This window comes from Mesitornis unicolor, unplaced genomic scaffold (assembly GCF_000695765.1).
Source record: "Mesitornis unicolor isolate BGI_N332 unplaced genomic scaffold, ASM69576v1 scaffold3356, whole genome shotgun sequence".
Classification (NCBI taxonomy): Eukaryota; Metazoa; Chordata; class Aves; order Mesitornithiformes; family Mesitornithidae; genus Mesitornis; species Mesitornis unicolor.
This window is the reverse complement of record NW_010190202.1, coordinates 20,365-40,626: the sequence shown is the minus strand read 5'-3', so window position 1 is coordinate 40,626 and position 20,262 is coordinate 20,365. Positions and strand designations below refer to the sequence as shown.

At 38.7% G+C, this 20,262-nt stretch overlaps 1 protein-coding gene across 1 annotated transcript; it reads right to left on the bottom strand.

The window, feature by feature from the left end:
* Window positions 1–336: 336 nt before the first annotated feature.
* CAB39 (calcium binding protein 39) lies at window positions 337–19,607 on the bottom strand. Its single transcript, XM_010186326.1, has 8 exons — window positions 19,448–19,607; window positions 12,409–12,573; window positions 8,106–8,224; window positions 5,109–5,277; window positions 4,352–4,411; window positions 3,647–3,712; window positions 2,681–2,824; window positions 337–1,894 (listed from the first exon to the last, which is right to left on the bottom strand). The coding sequence occupies exons 1-8, from the start codon at window positions 19,559–19,561 to the stop codon at window positions 1,706–1,708; spliced, it is 1,026 nt and encodes a 341-aa protein (XP_010184628.1). The 5' UTR covers window positions 19,562–19,607; the 3' UTR covers window positions 337–1,705.
* Window positions 19,608–20,262: the final 655 nt, after the last annotated feature.

Sequence of the window (20,262 nt, the reverse complement as noted above, 5' to 3'; positions counted from 1 at the left end):
CTCGGTTTTCTGGAGCTATCTGCCTACCCTGGTGAAGGCTTTCAAATCAGCATAAACATCACTTAGGAGTTTCATATTGCTGACTGCAAAATACACTTTAATTAGGAAGAGGACAGGAAGCAACATTTTCTATGGCATTCTCAATGGGATTCAGCCATGCAGAATTTGAACTTTCAGACTCCAACCTGCACGTTCGCTTGGTTGCGATCTTAGCGTTCCCATCCGATGGCAAGATACAATTTTAAGAACATCATTTAGCTCTATTTAGTAGATTTGTTTTGTAAGGTCACAGTAACAAAAACATGGTGCAAAATCAGTTGGTTGGTTTTTTTTATAATAAATACTGATAGTTTGCAGCATTAAAGAACAAAATCAACAAAATTAAATCATGTTGTTACCCTAGGACACCTGTCAAACTGGTTCTTGAAGTCAGAGGGAATTAAATAATTCACTTTCTCGACTACTGCACTGAGTTATTTACTGTAAGAAAGAAATGATGCACTGCAGGCTCCCCCGAAGTAAAGGGAATCGCTATTAATTTCGCATAATCTTTGCCATTTGCAGACCTGGTGAGCACAATGCTAGCTTCATTGAGTAAGGCCAATGTTATCCAGTAAGAATGTAGTATAAAGGGTTCCAGTTCTCTATTTCAGCCTACTCTAAATGATGGCACCCCATTAGATAAGTGAATACAAAGAATTTGTTTGGTTGGTTTTCCTTTTAATGCTGCAGTACTTAAGATTGTTAAATCAGCATTTCCATGTGATCCGAAGTATTCAATTACATATGAGCATTCATTTTGCAAAACTCAATATTAGGTAATAGTTACAGACTAATACAATAACATTCCTCTGCTGTACAAATTAAATCATATTTTAAAGAAATGAGCAGCCTAGGAGTTATATACAAAAGAAACCAGCAAGCATTGTTGAAATGAAATGCAAAATGTCACTGCTAGGTCTACTGTCTGAAATACCTTTAAAGTAAAATTAACAAAACCCCTTAGAACATATTTCCAAGTTTACAAGTCAATTCTCAGAAAAATCAAATTATGTAAAAAAAAAAATCCTATAAAGCAGTGAAAGGCATATATACATTTTCCTTATGAACCTTGAGATTTCACTCTTGTAAAAGTTGCTAAGTTTCAATATCAGTTTATTTGCAAGACAACTGTTAATCCCAATAAGCTCACATCTTAGATACATTTCCCCTTTGATTACAAATAAAGCACTGCACATTTTTTTTTTTTATTAATCAAGGCATATAATCTTATACTACGGTGCCAGGTATGCACGGGTCACGTTGTGCTCATATCTCAAACAAGGTAAGTGCAAACATACGGATTTGTTCAGATTTGCAAGCATGCAACCTGTTACTTAACTACATTAATACCTTCTCTCCTAAACCAAACTAGTATCTATATGTTTGCTTTCACGAACCTAGAATCTTTCTTTTCAGGACTCCTAAAACAAGCAGTGTCTTTGAATTCTGAAATGACACGAATATCAAGAAAGTCCACATTGTGCAAGAAAGCAGCAGCTATGTTTTTCAACTTGGACTAAAAAAGAAAAGAGAAAAACAAAAACCGTTCACTGAACAGCAGATTAGCAGTAATGTTCCTCATGAATCGATAAGAGTGCCTGATGCTGAATATCTAACAGCAAATGCTGAATTTGGATTTAATATTTTAAGGGTTTATTGGAGATTAAGCTTCTTGCTGCGCTGGTCTCTTCAAATCCCTGATCTGTTTAACTAAATAGGTCTTCTCATCATTAAATTGTTCATCCTCGGTCCTGTCATTCTGAAACTTGCTGAGGAACTCAATAAGTTTGGTCTGGTTCTTTAGAAGGATGTCTAATATAGGCTGTGTCTTGTTAGGATTGGCTACAAACACCTGCAAGAGAATACAAGGCATTTAGCATAGTAGTAGGAAACAAGGCCTAGTTAAAAAACAAACCTGGCCAACAAAAGACTGATGACCATAACTTAAAATGATGCTTTAATTATTCCGTGTTTCAGTATCTCTACAGAAAAAATAATGGCGTAAATGCAAGTTTTAAAATAAAATTACTCAATTTTTTAATGAGAACAGACACTGAACACCAGCACCAAATTAATTTAACTTGTAGGAGGCGACCAACTACAATAGCTCCTGAATAAACACTGAAGACTCCTCACAGATTATGCAGCAAGTGCATGGTTTCATATTATATACACCAAGCTCTCAGCTACTTGCTTGTCTGCTGCAAAGTCAGAAAGTATGTGTTATAATGCACAAATTACAATTTACTCTTTCAAATTTAGGTGATGACTAAAATACCGTTACCCTTCACAGATCATGCAGCACGATTAAAACACTTTTGATCTCCAGGATGCTTCATGATTTCACATGAACTAATGTATTCCTCCTTATCTTAATTCACTTCAACTTTCTTAATTCCAAAGTTTTCTGAGAGAGAAATGACAATCATATGAAGTCCCTAAGTGGTTTCTGAACAGATACCAAGATAGCTATTTGTAAAGATGGATCATAATCAAGACAAACATTAGCACTCTGTGTAATCACCTAGCAGACACTAAGATCAGCTCCATCTAGGCTCAGCTAAGTAGTTTATCCAACTAAACTTCTGGTGGGGTTCTTTTGTTGTTCGTTTGATTACGGAGATTTTTTTAAACCTACCTTAAACACATGAAAGGCCTCAAACTGAATGTTACGACTCTTGTCTCGTAGAAGGTTCATCATTAGTTTGAGATTTTCAGGTTTACTGATGTACTTCGTCATAATTGTGAAGTTGTGTCTGTCCAATAACAATTCACCAAGAAGCTAAAAGTGAAAAAGAAGCCTGCATGAGAAGATGACTGACACTGGACATAAGAAACAACTCTTTCATCAGTGCTTTCCAACACAGGGAGTAGTTGACACTGGTCTGTAAATGTAGCAACAGAACTCAAATGTCCTGAATTTCTAAGTGCAGGGTACGTTTTCTTCTTATTTCTATCATGCAGTTTCTCCTTCTTCTCAAAAAGTGAAAAATCACCTTATGTTCCCACCTTATTATGAAGTGGAAAGAAAAGTCTTTCAATCTCTGTTCCCCATTATTTCACTATTCTATTTATTTATTTATACAGAAGATATACACCACCAATGAAGTGTTAAAAAATACAACATAAAACCAACCACATGAGAAGTATTTACACTCCTTTTGCTACCTCCTTTGTCCAGAAGGGAGTAAAAGGACATTTCCCACAAGTACCACCCTTGCTACAAGTTATGGATTATATTTACCTTCACTATTTCTTACCTATTTGAACATAAGATTAATATTGCTCTAGCCACATCATGTGAATCTTTATTATAGTATTATGTGTCCAGATTTGTTGAAGGGAAAAAACAACAAAAATGAACCTACTTGCATACAGCAATTTCTACACACGGGGAGAAATGCCCAGGTGTATCCTGGGCACTAAATAATGGCAGGACTGGACAACAGAAAAGTAGCTTATCACAAGAATTAAAACATATGAAAAAATTAAAATAAACACTATCCAAGTCAGTTACTGAAGCCATTTCAATTAAAGTCAACACACCTTGAAATCAAAGGCATTCTCTACCTTTCCATTTAAGAAGAAAATAGAATTGTCTTACCTTAAGCGACTGTCTCTTTGTCACGTAATTTTCCGAATGAAGTAACTTCTCATATTCACTGAAGAACTAAACACAGAATAAAGAGAAAGGTTAGGACCTTTCCAAGTGTCACACACACTCCTCTTCCAGATGATGGTAACAAACTGGACGAGATGCAAATCCGTAACAAAAATGTAATCAAAATCTGAAACCTCAGCAACTTCCTCTAAGTCACTACTGTTTAAACATAATATATACTTTAAAAACCTTTTATTTGCACTTTTAGGAGCCTTTAATATTTATTTTGCAATGTGGTAGAAGTAGTTATTATTTCTTAAACTGCAATAGTTCCTGCTACTGAACTGTTCACTACTTTCAAGAGTCCCCAGCAGGTGGAGGAGAGCCACCTTGGGTTCTTTGGTTGTTAGGGGTTCATACAGACAAAAGAAAAAGACAAGCAAAGGGTTCCCTCTGGCGGAAAAAATCAGATATAGTTTTCACAGAACTGGATTGCTGCTGCCCTCTCGTTTTTAAACCTTTCTACGTAAAACAGTAAGGTCATGATCTTAATTTTACTACTTGGTAGAAATGACTGTAAGTTCAAGTGGTTTAATATGGTGTGTAAATGTCCAAAACCAAAGCTAAACAAGGCATGAAAATACTGATTTCTTCAAATAAGATACACAGCATTAGAAAATTCTGAATATTAAAAATGTATCTGCTCACCCTATCGTAATGTTGTTCCAAAAATTCTGCACTTAGCAACTTGTGTCTTGTAAGCAAATCCTGTAAAAAAAGCACAAAGCCAATATTACACATCATACATCCAATAGAAAATTTTGCTATTTCAGTAAACGAAGAAACTAGGACATAAATGCAGTTACCTGGACATTGCAAAGGACCTCGGCATCACTTGGGAAAGGTCTGCTATGTGTTACGTTAATTCACACAGGTAAATAGCCTGTGGAATTATCCCTAAAATTGCCATTTATGGATCAAGGCTATGCTCTGCGCAGAACTACGGACAACCAAGGTTAAAATTGACTAGATAATAGCGATCTATAGCATGCTTATAGTCCCATAACTGGTTGTTTTAGGAGAAAAAAAATTTCCCCAGACAAAGCATCAGTATCGAATGTACTCAGGTTCGGAACAGAATGAAAAACAGTCTGCTCACTCGAGGAGTCAGAGACACAGATTTAAAAGCTCCTGGCATGGAAGTGTGCATGTATTCAGTTAATACATGATAGTTTAAACTGTGCTTTCTGGAATAAAAGTTACTTGGAACACAGTCCGTATCTTTAAAGGGACATCTTGCACGCTGAGAAATGAGGCAAGAACAGGGTCCAGCTTACCCATTTGTGTCACACGTTCTTCTTCCCTCTCCCTAGGCTTGTTTTGCCCAAGAATGTAGCACACATCATCTGCGTTCATATACAGGCAGACTATAGAAATAATAATTCAAATGCTGTATATAAATTACCTTGAATGTGGCAAATGCATCTGAAGCAATGTCAAATGTTGACATTTCCACGTATCTGAAGAAATCGTAGAACTGTTCTGACCACAAGATTATTTTAGCAAGCGGTTCATGCCGGATGCATTCTCTAAGCATTATTCCACAATTTAGAGCAATTTCTGGAGATTCGTACCTATTCAAAAACAAAACAAAGCACAAAGATTCTTTTAAAATACTTTCACAAATTAGCATTGCTAGATCAAATAAACTACTTTTCAAAACATTAGAGGTACTTAGTTCGGCATTAAACTCCACTTTTAAATACTTCTGTGAAATATTACTGAAATAATTGCCAATTAAATGCCAAATTACAGCTAACACAAATGACTTTCACAAACTAAGAAACATGACTAAATAAAAATACTTTCTTCAGGCTCAGTATCAGCTTTCTCTTTTCATATTGGTGGGATTGCAGACTTCTGGAAAAAGCAGCAAGTGTTTTCTGTCCTGAAAGCTGTTTGCTTAAACATGACAGCAATTCACAGAAAACTACTCCTAATCTAAGCCTGAAGCGTTAATAATACTGGTCGTAAATTCACGTCTCCTCTATCAATAAACCATTTCTCAGCATCACTGGCTACTCCACACATCACAGGGCTTGAGCTTGAAAACTGGCAGCGGTGTCCTCTGATGGTAAGGACCATCATGAATACCTTTTCTGCACCCTTAGTGCCTTTAGCAAAGTATCTGCACCAATTGCACGGATGTGATGAAGCCATCCCTGAGGGCTTCATTTAGAAATGGTTGCTACACGTTTCTTGGCAGGCTTTCTTCCTCAAATACTAGAGGGTTCTCAGCTGGTTTTAGCATACACCGAAATCCCACAGCAGTGTGTTCAAGACATGTTTTATGTGCCGCTAGCTCCTTGTTTCCCAAGCAAGGTCACAGTTGGAACCTGGATGAAGATGAGGTTGCCTTTCCAAACCAAGAACTCATCTCACCGTGTGGCAACAAAGGCTACCCCAGTCTGCAGAAAACCTATCTGTTGTTAACTACCTGGTTCTGGAGCAGTCAAAGCCCCTCATAAACCTTCCTGCCTCCCATCTAAAGAGTCCTTCATCCCATAGCACTGGAAGCTAATTTAAATTCACCAGAATAATTCAGGAGCCAAGTTTCATTGTGCATACTAAGCATTAATTATATTACCATGCAAAAATATTTGCTTCTGAATTAATTTTCATGTTAAATCCTGCAATACTTTCCCATTTAACCTGTTACAGAGATTTGAAATCTACTGAACTTTTGCAGCTCATCCCATGGTATAAATTTACATAAATTTGGCTCCGTTGGATACCAGATGTAACATTTAAGCTACTAAAGCTAACTAAATGCCCATTTCAAACATCCTGACTTATGAATATGTGTTTCAACAACCCATGTCAGAATAATGCTCTCTTCAGAGTCACAACACAGACTAAAAATTAGGACACATGTGTTACAGCCCTCATTCAGTCACACCATCACAGTCATCAATGAGACCATGCTGAGACAGTAGTTTCATCTCTCTGCACCTCAAATGCCTTTGCCTTCTTTTCTAAACTGCTTTGAAGTGCTGAATCAATATTTCCTTTTGTGTTACGCCACAATTAATAATCTTTTTGTCCTTCTAATGTTTGAGTCTCTCTTTCCCCCAAAAATCAGGACTGAAATGCAGGGAGGGGAAAAAACCCAAACAACCACAAAACCAAAACACAGAACAACGAAGCCCGTCTGGCAGATAAGTGTAGATCTTGCACTCCTATGAACTGAGCCAAATATTCCTTACTGCTTCTGGTGCTAAACCTTTGGAGTCAGCATGAAACTAAAAGATGTCAAACTCTGACTTCCTCCACAGAGAATATCTCTTGTATGATCCATTTTCCAGGGGCTTACACAAAGGACCAAGACTAGGCAAACGTAGAGATGTTAGAAGAAAACAGCCTAATTTGCCACATATGCAGCAGGTCAGTCAGCATCTCTAGTTACTACTACAAACTAAGATGAGGGAAAAATAAAAACACAATCGTGGTTAGATGTTAATATATTTGATTATCCTCACATCTGATTGCTACCAACATAATCCGGGCAAGTATCTCACTGGGAAGCTTGGCCTTTTCATACCTCCTCTAGCTACCCTAGTAGGTGGAATCAGTACTCATCAACTGCAGCAAGTTCACTCAGCAGCTTTAACAGGTATTATAAAATAGTACTTGGAGTATGATTTCTTGATATTTGGTGAACTTTTCTATCCCAAAATAACACATTAGAATTGCAATTTTCAGAACTTTCTTAATTGATGTTATTTAATGTTTTTAAATGGAGAGAGCACATTCTCATTTTTTAAAAAAAATCTTATTTTAACATGAAAATGTTATTAACGCCTTCCTGCTTTCATGATTGAGATCCACAGCTCTACATGTGCAACTACATATTCAGTATGGCATGATTCTCCAATATCCATCACACCAGACAAGGGAAGAAGAGAGGAAGAAACGGCCATCTGGCATGTACCATATGCCCCAAATCATCCTTTGTTCGGTCAAGTCTGAGTTGGTACATCTGTGTCACTGCAGGAATATAAATCACTAGGAATAAAACGTCTAAGACCAAACTAACACCAGGGGATAGCACAGAAAACTGGAAGTGACAGTAGTTAAAGGAAAAACAAAAGCCTTTCACTCTTGAGGAAGGAGTAAGTTCAAAAGGAAACAGTTTAAACTGGATCAAATGCCCTTCTGAAAGGAAAATGTCTGCATTACCCCAAGAAAAACATTTCAGGCTACTTACAGTTCTCCATTTTCAGTCATATATCATGCAAAAGTATATTTTTGGTGTTTTATTACTTAAATTTTCCTGTACTTAGGGGAATTACAGGCCCCAAAACAAAATAAATTAAAAAACCAAGCAGTACTACACAGGAAGAAAAACCATTTCAGAACTTTTCAGCAAAAGAAGTGTATTTATGCTTCCCAGTGTACATACCCTTTTAATAGCATGAACAGTATATTCTGTTGAGTGCAGATGTATTCAACTGTGGGAGTTCTTGTACCAATTTGCCTTCTGAGAATGTTGTTGAAAATTTGCGCGACATCTTTTTTGCCCTGTCAAAAACATCCGGAGTTAAACACATAATACTCAAGTCCACTCGGCAAGTAACGCTTAAACATGATCATCATCTCATGCATTCATACCACGCAGTTCAGTCAGCCCACTCTGGTATCTTAAACAGATCAAATACTCTCCTTCTTGATACCCATTTCAAATACACCAAAGCACTCAAAACTTTACAGCGGGTTGCAGCGAGCCAGATCACAGGTGATTTACAGTAAGTAAAGCCAGTTGATGGTTCATCAGATGCTTCTATGTAGCATCAATCTCTTGGGCTTGTTTGTATACATATATATATATACATATATACATATATATTATATATATATATACTTGTTTTGGCTAACAACACACCAGTTTTTCACTCTGCTTTTGCCTGAAAGCGTGTTTCTTCAATGCTCTGTTATCCTCTCCCCCTGCCTAGGAACACATAATGCCACCCTTAAGAGTGTGCAGAGCATTTTATGACTGCAGTGTTAACATCCAACTTAAAACTACAACTGATGGAAGTTAAATAAAGAAATAAAAACTACAAAGAAAAACCATCCACTGACTTAAAATGCAAGTCTCACATTTTTCAATGGATGAAAGCAGCATAAATAAGACCAGGATACTGGGATTCAGCACAGGTTTTACATGAGAAAATGCACAAGGATACCATCAGACAGTGTAAAAAGAGCTGGGAATGTTCTCTTTGTTGGCTATATGTACATCTATTTATTTCTTCTGTCAGACCATAGCTAAAGATCACAAATTGGTACAGATAGCTGTATTATATAAATATAAGCACTATTCACTGTCATTTGCATGCACCACACATTTTGGATAGCCATAAAGAGAACTTCAGGACTAGGTGTTTTCAGATCCAATCCAGAAAAAGCCTAGGCAAATGTGTTCTAAGCCTGGACTAGCAAATAAAAGCCTGTTTAGCAACTCCACCGGAAGGTTCCCTGAATGCTATACACAAAAATCATAGGTAGCTGATGTATCTTGAGCATCTCTAGCTGTACTATAAATGCCCTGAGTAATATCAGCAAGCTTTTGAGTAAAACACAAGCCATATTTAATTAAGGAGAATATTAAACACAACAGCAATTATTCAAAATTATTTCCGTTTTCTAATGGAGAAAACTGCATTAAAAAAATCCAATGTTTATAAAAATGTTCTACAAATGGCGTGTTTGTGAATTACCACGGACAGCTTTGTTAGCGAGTGTTGTTTTCAGGATATGAGTTTGTTTGTAAACGCTTGTTTTCTCAATTACAATTCCATTGAAAGCCAGCCCAAAGCAACACCAGAATCCTTTGTTCTGAAATGAGTAGAGCAGTGTTTCCAGAAATGGCTTTACTCAAACTCCACATAATATTGTCATCAGCCCTCATTCACTAACATCGCCAATTCTGCACTGGATCTCACAGTTTGCTTTGGATTCCCCAGCAAGAACTGCATTTCCTTATTATGCACATAATTGAACTGACAGTGGTAATGCCAAAGCTGCTTATTGTTCAAATGATGTATTACCAAGTGATCTCATGGCCCAACAAGGGCAAACAGACACTGAGCCCTGTGCCGATAGTCACGACTGCAAGAGGTGAGAGGGAGACTGTGCAGTATTGTCTTCTGTGCAGAAGAATTCGGGCTCCCTTATGCAAAAGGCTTTGTTGCCTCTTGTATTTTTTCCTTTCTTTAAAAAACAAAGCAAAACAAACAACAATTCAAGGAAAAAACCCCATATCCACAAGGGATAGCATCTCTCCAACAGACACACCAGCACAAATCAGCAGGGAGATAACTGGTAAGTAGATGGTGGTGTTGACTGCTTTACTTTGAAAGCAAGCTTCCAGATATGGGTATCATTCTAAACAAGCCTTTACCATACAGCAAGGGCTGGACAGTCAGTTTCTTAATTAAAACATTAAATTTGTCACTTTTCTGGGGTGTTTTATACCATACTATTCAGATTCAAATACACTTGAGATAGCTTAAGAGCCAGAGTGAACAGTCCCTGTCTAGGAGAAGGCTGAGGGGAGACCTCATCACCACCTACAACTGCCTCAAGGGAGCTTGTAGAGAGGTGGGTGCTGGTCTCTTCTCCCAGGTGATGGGGGATAGAACAAGGGGAAATGGCACCAAGCTGTGCCAAGGGAGGTTCAGGTTAGAGATAAGGAGGAAGTTCTTTACTGAGAGGGTCGTCAGAAGCTGGAACAGGCTGCCCAGGGAGGTGGTGGAGTCACCATCCCTGGATGTATTTAAAGAGCGGGTAGACGAGGTACTTAGGGATATGGTTTAGGGGGTAGACAGGAGCGGTTGGACATGATGATCTCAGAGGGCTTTTCCAACCGAGCGATTCTGTGTGTGTGATTCTGTGTGTATTAATTAGCTATCTATTCCTGCTCTGCAAGGAAACCTTTATCAGGAATGAGAGTGAAGTTCTTGACAAAAAAAGACGGTGTCTACTTCATCGCTGAATGACCTCAAGCTGTGGCGGGGTACCAGAAGGAATAAATGCTAGACCTACTCTTCAGGTTTGAAAACCAACAGGAAATCAAGTTTGTATCTCCATCGGTAATGGAGGAATCCTTTCCAATGCAGCAAACCCTCGACCATGGGGATCTGGGATATCAAACCCAACATCTGGCAGACTTTGTAACAGCTGGGAAGCTAGCGCAGGTTTGGAGCACAGGGGTGCTGACATTAATGCCAGGTAATAACAACAGCTGAATGATCCCAGCCTTAAAAAGCAGTGTAAAAGACTTCTCTCTCAAGGGGGAACAGTCATATCCTCACGTAACAAAGCAGCAGAAAGTCCACATGCAGGAAACTACTCGCAATCTTTTCAAGTCCCCTTAGAATCAAATGAATAGTTCTCCTTAATGAGAGCAAGTCTGTACAAATTGTTATCATTCTTCATTACCAGGAGATAATGAATTATTTCTTTGCTAATAACCGGGCTGAGTAAACACCAAACTGATAAGAATCTGGAGGTCAGCAGAATTCAGATGACGTTTCACCATTTCCTTTCTTCAGCAATTACAAACCATCACATTTCAGCATTCTCTCTCAGCTTTCCCAGGTCTCCTTGCTTATTTAACAGTCTGAATGTTTTATGTTGGGTATAAACAGTCGTGTGGGTAAGGAAAAAATACCACTCTATTACAACTAAACACAAATCAGCGCGAGTTATGGGTGGGGTGAAGGGGAAAGCAGAAAGAACAGGGAAGAAAGCCATTGTTTTGGGAATGCCATACTACAATAGGACTTTAAACCGTTGTGCTTTTCCAACCGACAACTCATTTATGAACAACTCATTTATGAACAATACCGTTTTTAAGCAATCTTAAGTGGGATGGTCTATACGGTCAGGGCTGTGAAGTGAGATACATGGGTTTTGGCTCTTTTCCTAGACAACCGAACACTTCTCGCAGGACCTCAGGGAAAAGAGGAAAATCCAACTGTACTGCGATTTCTTACAACTAAATAGTGTGATTTTTCACTACGGCACTGGGAAGCTACATTATTCCATGTGATGTGGTGACAAATGCCAGGGAGATGTTTGTACAGAGACATGTTTGAATACAGATAAGTCCTGCTATTTTGAAGTAATCAAGAAAAAGGTGGGTTTGTTGGTTTTTTAACAAACAGAAAATAGATGAGGAAAACAGAAAATAGGCTGCATCGCTTATTTCTAAAGAGAGAGATATACTGGACTGTCATTAAAACTAATAGCTTTACCTTAAAGATTTTAAATTCTTCTTAAATGTTACAATAATTCTCTTACTTTTCCAAGTGATTTAATTTAATGAGATGAGACTATAGATATGCCTTGTAGTATTATAGCTTGTGTTCACTATGGTATTACTACCAAGAGATAAACCTTCCTGCGTACACAACAATTAAGAATTATTCCATATTTTTAACAGGGCTGTATCACCAGGATTAGAGGTTTATCTACTTCAATTTTGCGTGCTTTACGTGCCTAAATTAACAGATGTAATATACGATACTCGCTTCATTTTCTAGGTAGTTTGGAACAATGAGTTCTCTTTCTAATGTTTTTGTCCCAGCCAGAAAAAAAATGCTGAAGATCAAAAGATGTCTTAACCAATTAAGGTGGTAGGAATTCAGATGTGTTTGTTTTAACATATACAATACAAGATAGAACACTGCTTTTCTTACCTCAAAATCAATTAGCTGCAAGTCGGCTACTAGGGTACTAAGAAGACCACTGTTGTACAGCTCTTGAGCAAGCTGTGCCACAGCTTCTGTCTGTGGTTCCTTTTCATTTGTGCCATACAAGATCTCTTTCATGGCAACGAGGTTTTTCGAGACCTCCTCAGTGGCCTAAAGAAAATGGGAAAAGAATACAGTTAGAACACAATGTCATTTATCTGTAGTTACGTACTCTATTGTTCTTATCATCTGCAAACTTCCATGAAGGCAAAAAAACCAGGAAATGACAACCTGTTAAAAAATCAATAGATAATCTTTCTGCAAATAAGACTGTTATATGTTATTAAAATAAATGAGAGAGGCAAGACACGCAATTTACTTGACAAGCTACCAAAACTTAAAGTCTCTTCCTTTTTATTGCCTTTAAACTTCCCATTCAGAAAACCCCTACAGAACAGCAATGGGATGAAAAGAACCCGACAGAATTTCCGTTCTGTACAGCAGAGATACGCAAGATCAGATTGGAAAACATGACGTGGATACACACGCCAGGCTTCAGTGAACTGCTCAGAGAGACCAAAGGTACCCACTCTTACAGATTTTGCACTCATCAGGTTTTGTCAAATAAAATTCCTAAGCTGACATGATGGGCTGAAGCAGCATTTTGCAGTGGAAGCAGAGCTGCCTCAAGTAAAACTAAAAAAATCAATAAGAACACTTAAGAACACTCACTTCTGAATCCTAAATCACAGCTGTCCTGGAGAAAAGAGCTACTCCTTTCAATATATACGTTTATGTAGCTTGAGGGCAAAACGCTACAAATTATCATCATGAATAGCTATTTAATTATACTGTATTAGTTCTTCATGTGCCTAAAAAGTATGAATGGTTTGTAAGTGCATCAATTTTTAGTAATTAGATGAACCTGCCACAAGGTACGCATATACTTTAAAGTATTTATGATTGGTAGCACGTGGAAATTATAATTAAGTGAGAAAAGGATCACTTTGTGGATATTGCCGCTCTTACAAGGGCTATGTAAAAAGATTTCTAATTTGTGTGTTACATCTAGAGAGGCTTAAAATCAGCATGACCCATGCACTACTCAAGCCAAAGCCATTCCAGCTTTGCTAGGTATGCAAGTGAGGATTCCACAACCCTTAAGGAGGCTCTGTATCATTTTGAGCTCCTCCACAACCTTCCACTCCCTGGTGACTTCCTCTTCTTGCTAACAGCATTTCCTAGGCCCACTTGTCTCCTCCTTAATCCAAATTCCAAAGGATTTTCTGCACGCTGGTAGCAAGACAGCAAGAAGCAGGTGCTCAATAAGACTGCTTAGATTCAGGACAGCTCCTGAAGATGTCAAATGAGAAAGCCAGCTCACCATGTTGTATTAGCATTACACCACTCAACTGTTCTAATTTCTTTACCGTGCAGAAGAAATCTCTCATTACTAGGAAAAGAACGGGAACATCTGTCACACATGGACATATGCAGAGATGCCTTTGATGCACAGCTACCAAGAAAAGAGGAAGCAGCAAGAAAAATTCTACTGCAGTTTGTCCCTGCCCACTAAATTAGAAAGCAAGATGAAAGAGGAAGAAAGGCAGAGGTTCAAGTAACCACCAAGTTTAAGTAAGACAGTGGCAATACTGAGGGCATGCCTACAATTCTGAATGCCAGTGGAGAATTGTTCATACCAAAACCCTGGAAGACAGAACAACTCTCCCAAAACTCTGGTAATCACCACCAGCCCAAGAAAGATGCTAGTAATGGAAATGCTTTCAAACCAGACAGTAAAAAATACAGTGCTTCAAAACACAAACGTGCAACTCAGTAACCTCCAGAAGAGGCATCAGGACTTAAATTTATTTCTCACGCTCTTCACAACTGTCAAGGTCATCTGGATGTGCTTCACTAGGACTCAGAATGATGTATGGCTTCAATGGTTAGAGACTAGAAACACAGAGCAGCTTAGGTTGGAAGGCACCTCAGGAGGTCACCACGATCCCACCACCTGCTCAAGGCAGGGCCAGTCTCCAAGTCCTGTCAGGCTGAGGCGGCCCATGGCCAGCCCTGCTCTGAACAGCTCCATGGAGGGACACTCACAACCCCTCTCAGCACCTGGACCGGTGTCTGACCACTTTCATCAGGGAGAGACACTTGCTTGGATCACTTCAACTTAAGCCAAGTGGCAATTCCCAGACACATGCTACCAATACAGAAATAAGAGTTTTTCTGAAAGTATTATAGCAATTACCAAGGTCTTCTGATGCACTACACTTCCAGAAAATATGATGTTTCTATATTCCTTCTTCTACTCTCAAACTCAGCATCAAAAGGACTGGAAATAAACTCTTACAAACTTGTTCTAGAATCTCTCCGCTCCTCTATAGTCCATGAACTCTTGAACATACCCCAAACACATGATGTGCAGAGCTGGTTCTGCCATTTCAGATGCAGAACAGGATTTAGATAGCTGCATCAAAAAATAGAATGATACATTAAATATCAATGTTAAGAGCTACATGAAAAACTAGTGAAAATATTCAAGAAAGACTTTGCTTTACTTGCAAGATTTCCCAAGATAGTGAGACCTAATAATTCACTAATGCACTGTTTTCTTTAAACAGAGCAAAAAAAATCTCTAGAGAAAAAAATCAAAATGCACAACGAAGTTCAAGGAAAACCCTAGGACCAAAAGTGGAATTAATAATCAGGCACCATGCATTAAAAAATAATAGATCTATTCTAATGTAATATATAAGCAGGGTATATTTTTATATATAGAATATATGTACACAGAATATATATTCTACATATAGTCTAGATCTACATATTTTACATATATTAAAATTAAGAATAAATTATACCTATTCGTATATATATTTTTTATATATATATTTTTTTCCCCTCAATACTGAGAAGGAGCAACCACAGTGCAAACAGTGTCACAATTTGAACTTCAGTGATGCCAGACAATCAATACCATCTGAGGAGAAGTCAAACTACGAAAGTAAAATGTAAAGTAAGGAAAATAAAGAAAGTGCTTGTTTCTCTATTTTTATCAAAGACAGGAAGATATTTAAAAATAAAAACCAGACACCATGAAGTCACATCTATGCCAGTGGAGAATCAGCTGCATATCTTTATAGCTATGAACCATTATGGTTTATTCCAGTCTCTAGGGTATTTCACTGATATTTCCAAAATCTACTATTTCCTTTGACACTAAGCAGTAAAAACACCAAATACTTCACATAGACTTGTATAGTTGGAGTATGAATTTTGCCTTTACTTGGAGCAATAGCAGAAAAAGGTGAAGAACACACTGTCAGTCCTTAAGCAGTTACTATTAATGAAAACATCCATCAAAAAGGTACACCAGCTACAGTTTTAAGCCTGTACTTGATGAATATTTTTACTAGACTAGAGCAGTATCTATCATAAGTAACAAGCACCATTTCAATAATCCTATTTATATTGACTGGATTTCAAAATGTTCACAAGAACATACAACTCTGTCAATAGATGATTATCTACCTCAGTGCCACTGGTTTATTTTAAAGGCCAAAAATGACTGCGTTATTTTTCAGGAGACATCTAGCACGACGTTACCATTAAAGAGCTAAGTTCAATAAGAAGCAAAGCATGTCTGCTCGCCCATTACTTCCACAAAGAAGCCCAGCTTTGCCCTTGGAGTAACAGCCCCACGCTGTTCAGGCAGATGACTTCACCTTCAGCTTTTTCTCAGCCACCAATCCACTGTACACATAACTAATTTAAAATTCTACAGCTTTGCAAATGACAGTGTTAACTCACCGAATGAGATCTGATCCATGCCTATGTCAACACGCTATGATATTACATTTGGACAGATGAATCAAATCAGCACGTTGCATGATCCCGTCCATATCGTATGCTGGTAACTTAAAAGAACAGCGACTGACCATGCCTGCGATACTCAACTCGCACAGGCTAACAACGTGGCTGAAATAATTATCTGAAAACCAAAACTGGAGCTGTTATGAGCAGGTTAACCCAAGGTCACAGGGTAAGGAAGAACAAGTTTATTAAATGAGTAAATATTTACCTTCATGACAACAAATGTGTGCCACAAACGAAGTGAACTGGCAGTCTAAAAATAAATGCTGATGTCAGCGAAAGACGAGGAAGAGATGCAAATAAGAGCCTAACTAATGGGCTAGACCAAGAGTAGGTCCCCTTGAGGAACTACAAAGCGAAGGACCTTTCCTTCCTGTTCCCTTTAGCCTCCCCTTTCTGAAAAAAACACAAGTAATGGAAAACTACCAGCGTGTGTAATAAACACACTGTCAGTGATAAAGCACGTGTCAGTTCAAGCTTCCCTGCTGAAATACTATCAAGCAGCAAGCTATTGCCCCTATCCCAAGTGGAAGGCTGCAGCCCCCAGCCCCAGAGCCATGGTACCCGAGGCAGACTGGCAGCAGCGAGACACAGCCCAGCTTTGACAGCCACTTCAGATCTCCGTTCCTATGCAGGTACCACAAACTTAGAGAACATTTCAAAATTCCCTGGAGAATTACCTGGTGAATTTTTCTCCAGTATTCACAGAGCTCAAAAAAAACAGGTAGGTTAACATGCAACTAGAATTCACTTTTAAAATTTCAGGTTTTTATTTGTAAATCAAGTTTTCCAGTATTACAGGGCAGAATGTTCCATAATTGAACAAGATACACCGTGACTGTTACATCGTGGGGTTTTTTCAGATGTAAAACTTTAAAAAGAATTCTTTAAAACATCTTTTGCTTTAAAGAATCTCTTCCATTTGGATTAAAAAGGACGTACAGAATGCACACTGTCCAAACTTTAAAAATCTTTCTTTCTTTGCTGCTGCTTCCTCTCACAAAACCTTAAAGGTTTTAAATTTCAGTCTAAGCACTGAAGGACACTGAGGTATTCTGTTCAAACATCGTTAATTAAACTTTTAATTTCTACAGAAAAGGATTTGCCTAATTTTCTCACAAATCTCTATTACAAAGCATGCTAGAAAACTAGTCAAAGAGCATCCTCTACATAGCAGAAAACTAAATATTTTCCTAACAGTGCTGTGCTGCTACTGCATGGTAGGAACTACAGTGTATGATGTATTAGAAGCAAACCCAGTGTGGTACTGCAGTAGGAAGGTACTAGTTTGTCTTTGAAACCTCAGCCAGCCATATGGTATAAAACAAAAGGGGCATTTACAAAGAACTTCCTTTTATAGAATAAATACTTAAAAGAGTGATTAAATTTTGAAACATTAAGCTCATTGCAACACGTGCAGAACTTCTTTTTAGTCTCATCTACATGCACGTTTCAAATTCCATACCTTCAAGAGGAAGGAAAATACGCAACTGCGTGTACTTAATTTAAGAAACAAAGTAGTGCAGGAAAAGGAAGTTTTCCCTGCGCCCAACAGGGTGTCTCTACCACAAACAGTAATCAACACTGAATATGTACCATGCTGCTTAGCCTTGCAAGTTCATTTCTGTTATTTGACAGGCTACAAAATCATACCCCTGGATGAAACAGCAACAATGAAGCAGAAATTACTGTGAGAGAGTAAGAGAGACACTGCATTTTATAGAAGTCTAATCACTAACGAAATGGAGTTATCAAAACGCTTGGGCATTCTTCTCCCCTTTTCCTAAAGGGTAATGATTGTTATGCTTCATGTGCAGTGAGTTGCTCTATTTCTGCTTCTATTGGCCACAGCACTCAGCCTTTCAGCAACACGGAATTGTTCTCCAAAGGAGGCTGGAAAGTTACACTGCAGGAAGGATCATCATAATAAAAGGTGCAGTGAAAGAGAAAAGCATGCCTAAATACTGAGATATGGGCATGTAGAATTTTTACTTCTTTTTTAACAATGGCTACACAGACCCTCACTGTCTTTTTAACTCCAAAGTTACTGCAGTCATTTCTACTGACTGGACAAGAGGGCACAAATTCAGGGTGTTTAATCATAGCAGTACCCTCAAAGATGTGATGACTGGTCTGCAAGATACTGAAGACATTTCTCTACCAAACCAGCAAGCACTCTGTGAACCCAAGATAAACTGCTACAACCACAGTCACCTTCATGGAGCAAGTCTTGGCCTGCCAATGAAACAACTCTTCCCTGAAGAACAACTCCTCCCCGCATGGAGATGTGGGCACTGGTGTTGAGAAGGTTCAGATGCATCACCGGGTCTCCTCTGTGAGTCACAAGGATGACAGAGGCCAGCACTGCCATATCCAGCTCAGTCTTGTGTCAGTATTTAACCCTCCTCATGTTTAACCTCTTGAACATGGGTTGCCTTCTCATCTCCTTCCAGCAGAACGTGCTGCTTTCTTATATGACACGAGAAAACTCTACAGGCTTAGTATATTATTTCATGTCAAAGCAGCAGACTTGCATCAACAAGGTCTTCAAAGAAGATCGAGTTATGGGATTAAAGGCCAGCAAGAAGAAAATGGTACATAATAATCTGCAGCTACAGCATCAAGAACACAGGCGGGCGATGTAGCGCACAGCTACACACAATGGAATGAGGCTGGCCTGCTCCCCGCTAGAGGTCTAAGCAAAAAGAAAAAGATGACACCAAAAAGCGCACATCTCCAGGAATTAATAATGAGGCTGAAATGAGGGAGGCAGTGCCACATCTCATCACAGACTCTTCAGAATGCACCTACCCCTCCTCTCCTGACAGACGACTTTATTAGAGAAAGAAAAATAAGCAGCAGCAAATTAAAGTCATCCCGGCTTCCATATAGGCCTGCATAATAGGCCAGAACATTCTGACCAAAAACAGGGAAAAACTATCAGGGAAAAACACTATGCTACGCTGCAAGAGAGCTGGAACACACCACGTGCTGGCATTGGGGTACAATATGCTGATTTTAAAGAGTAACGGGATAAAGATGGCAATTCAGTTAAGACTATAAAACCCAAAAATAATTCCCAATTGATTCCATTTCAACAGCAAGAGTTTTTTTCCCCCTTTTCAATTACAGTTTAGCAATTGGAAAGTCCCAACTGTACCTTTTCTGCCTTTTTGTCAGAGATATCTTGCTTCTCTAGAACTGCCATACTTTCCTTCAGGTTCTTCACTATGTCTGCAGGAGACTTGTGGGACTTGCCAAAAGGGAATGGCATGATTGCAAGCCACAAGGTCTTCGTTCTACAGCTCCTGCTTCACCTGGAAAAAGAGGAGAAAAAAAACACAGGTCAAAAATAGAAACGTAAGGTCAGTGTAGCAACAAGTATGAAGACCAAGAAAGAGTAGCAAAGGTATTTGTACGTGGAATAACCATCTTTGACAGCTGAACTAGAGCTTGCAATGACAAACTTAAATGCCTATGTTTCTGTTAAAACACAAGACACAGTATCTAAGCACTCATATTAAGATCATTACCTTATGCTACATTAATTATATCCAAAGCCCCATAATGTACGAATGCCGCATACGGGCAAGGCTAACAAGGGTAAACTATTCCAATTAAAGCTGTCAAGCAAAATGCCTTCTAATATTATGTCTTTGACACGCAAGACATCACATCTCAGCTCTCTGCAGTGACTGTCCAGGTACATGCTTGTACCCATACTCGTTCAATAAAAATGCAATGTTCACAATTGCGTCCAGTTCTGGGACTCCCAACACAGGAAGGCCATGGAGCTGTTGGAGCGGGTCCAGGAAGCCACAAAGATGATCAGGGGCTGGAGCACCTCCCCTATGGGGACTGGCTGAGAGAGCTGGGGCTGTTCAGCCTGGAGAAGAGAAGGCTCCGGGGGGACCTTATTGCAGCCTTCCAGTTCCTGAAGGGTCCTACAGGAAAGCTGGGGAGGGACTTTTCACA

Bases quoted from the DNA above. Each gene is read 5' to 3' on its own strand.
- CAB39 (XM_010186326.1), bottom strand. From the start codon at position 19,561: ATGCCATTCCCTTTTGGCAAGTCCCACAAGTCTCCTGCAGACATAGTG. The intron at 8,225-12,408 runs GTAAGAAAAGCA...TGTTTTTGACAG, and splicing joins TGCAGCTAATTGATTTTGAG to GGCAAAAAAGATGTCGCGCA. The intron at 3,713-4,351 runs GTGAGCAGATAC...TTCTGTGTTTAG, and splicing joins TGGAACAACATTACGATAGG to TTCTTCAGTGAATATGAGAA.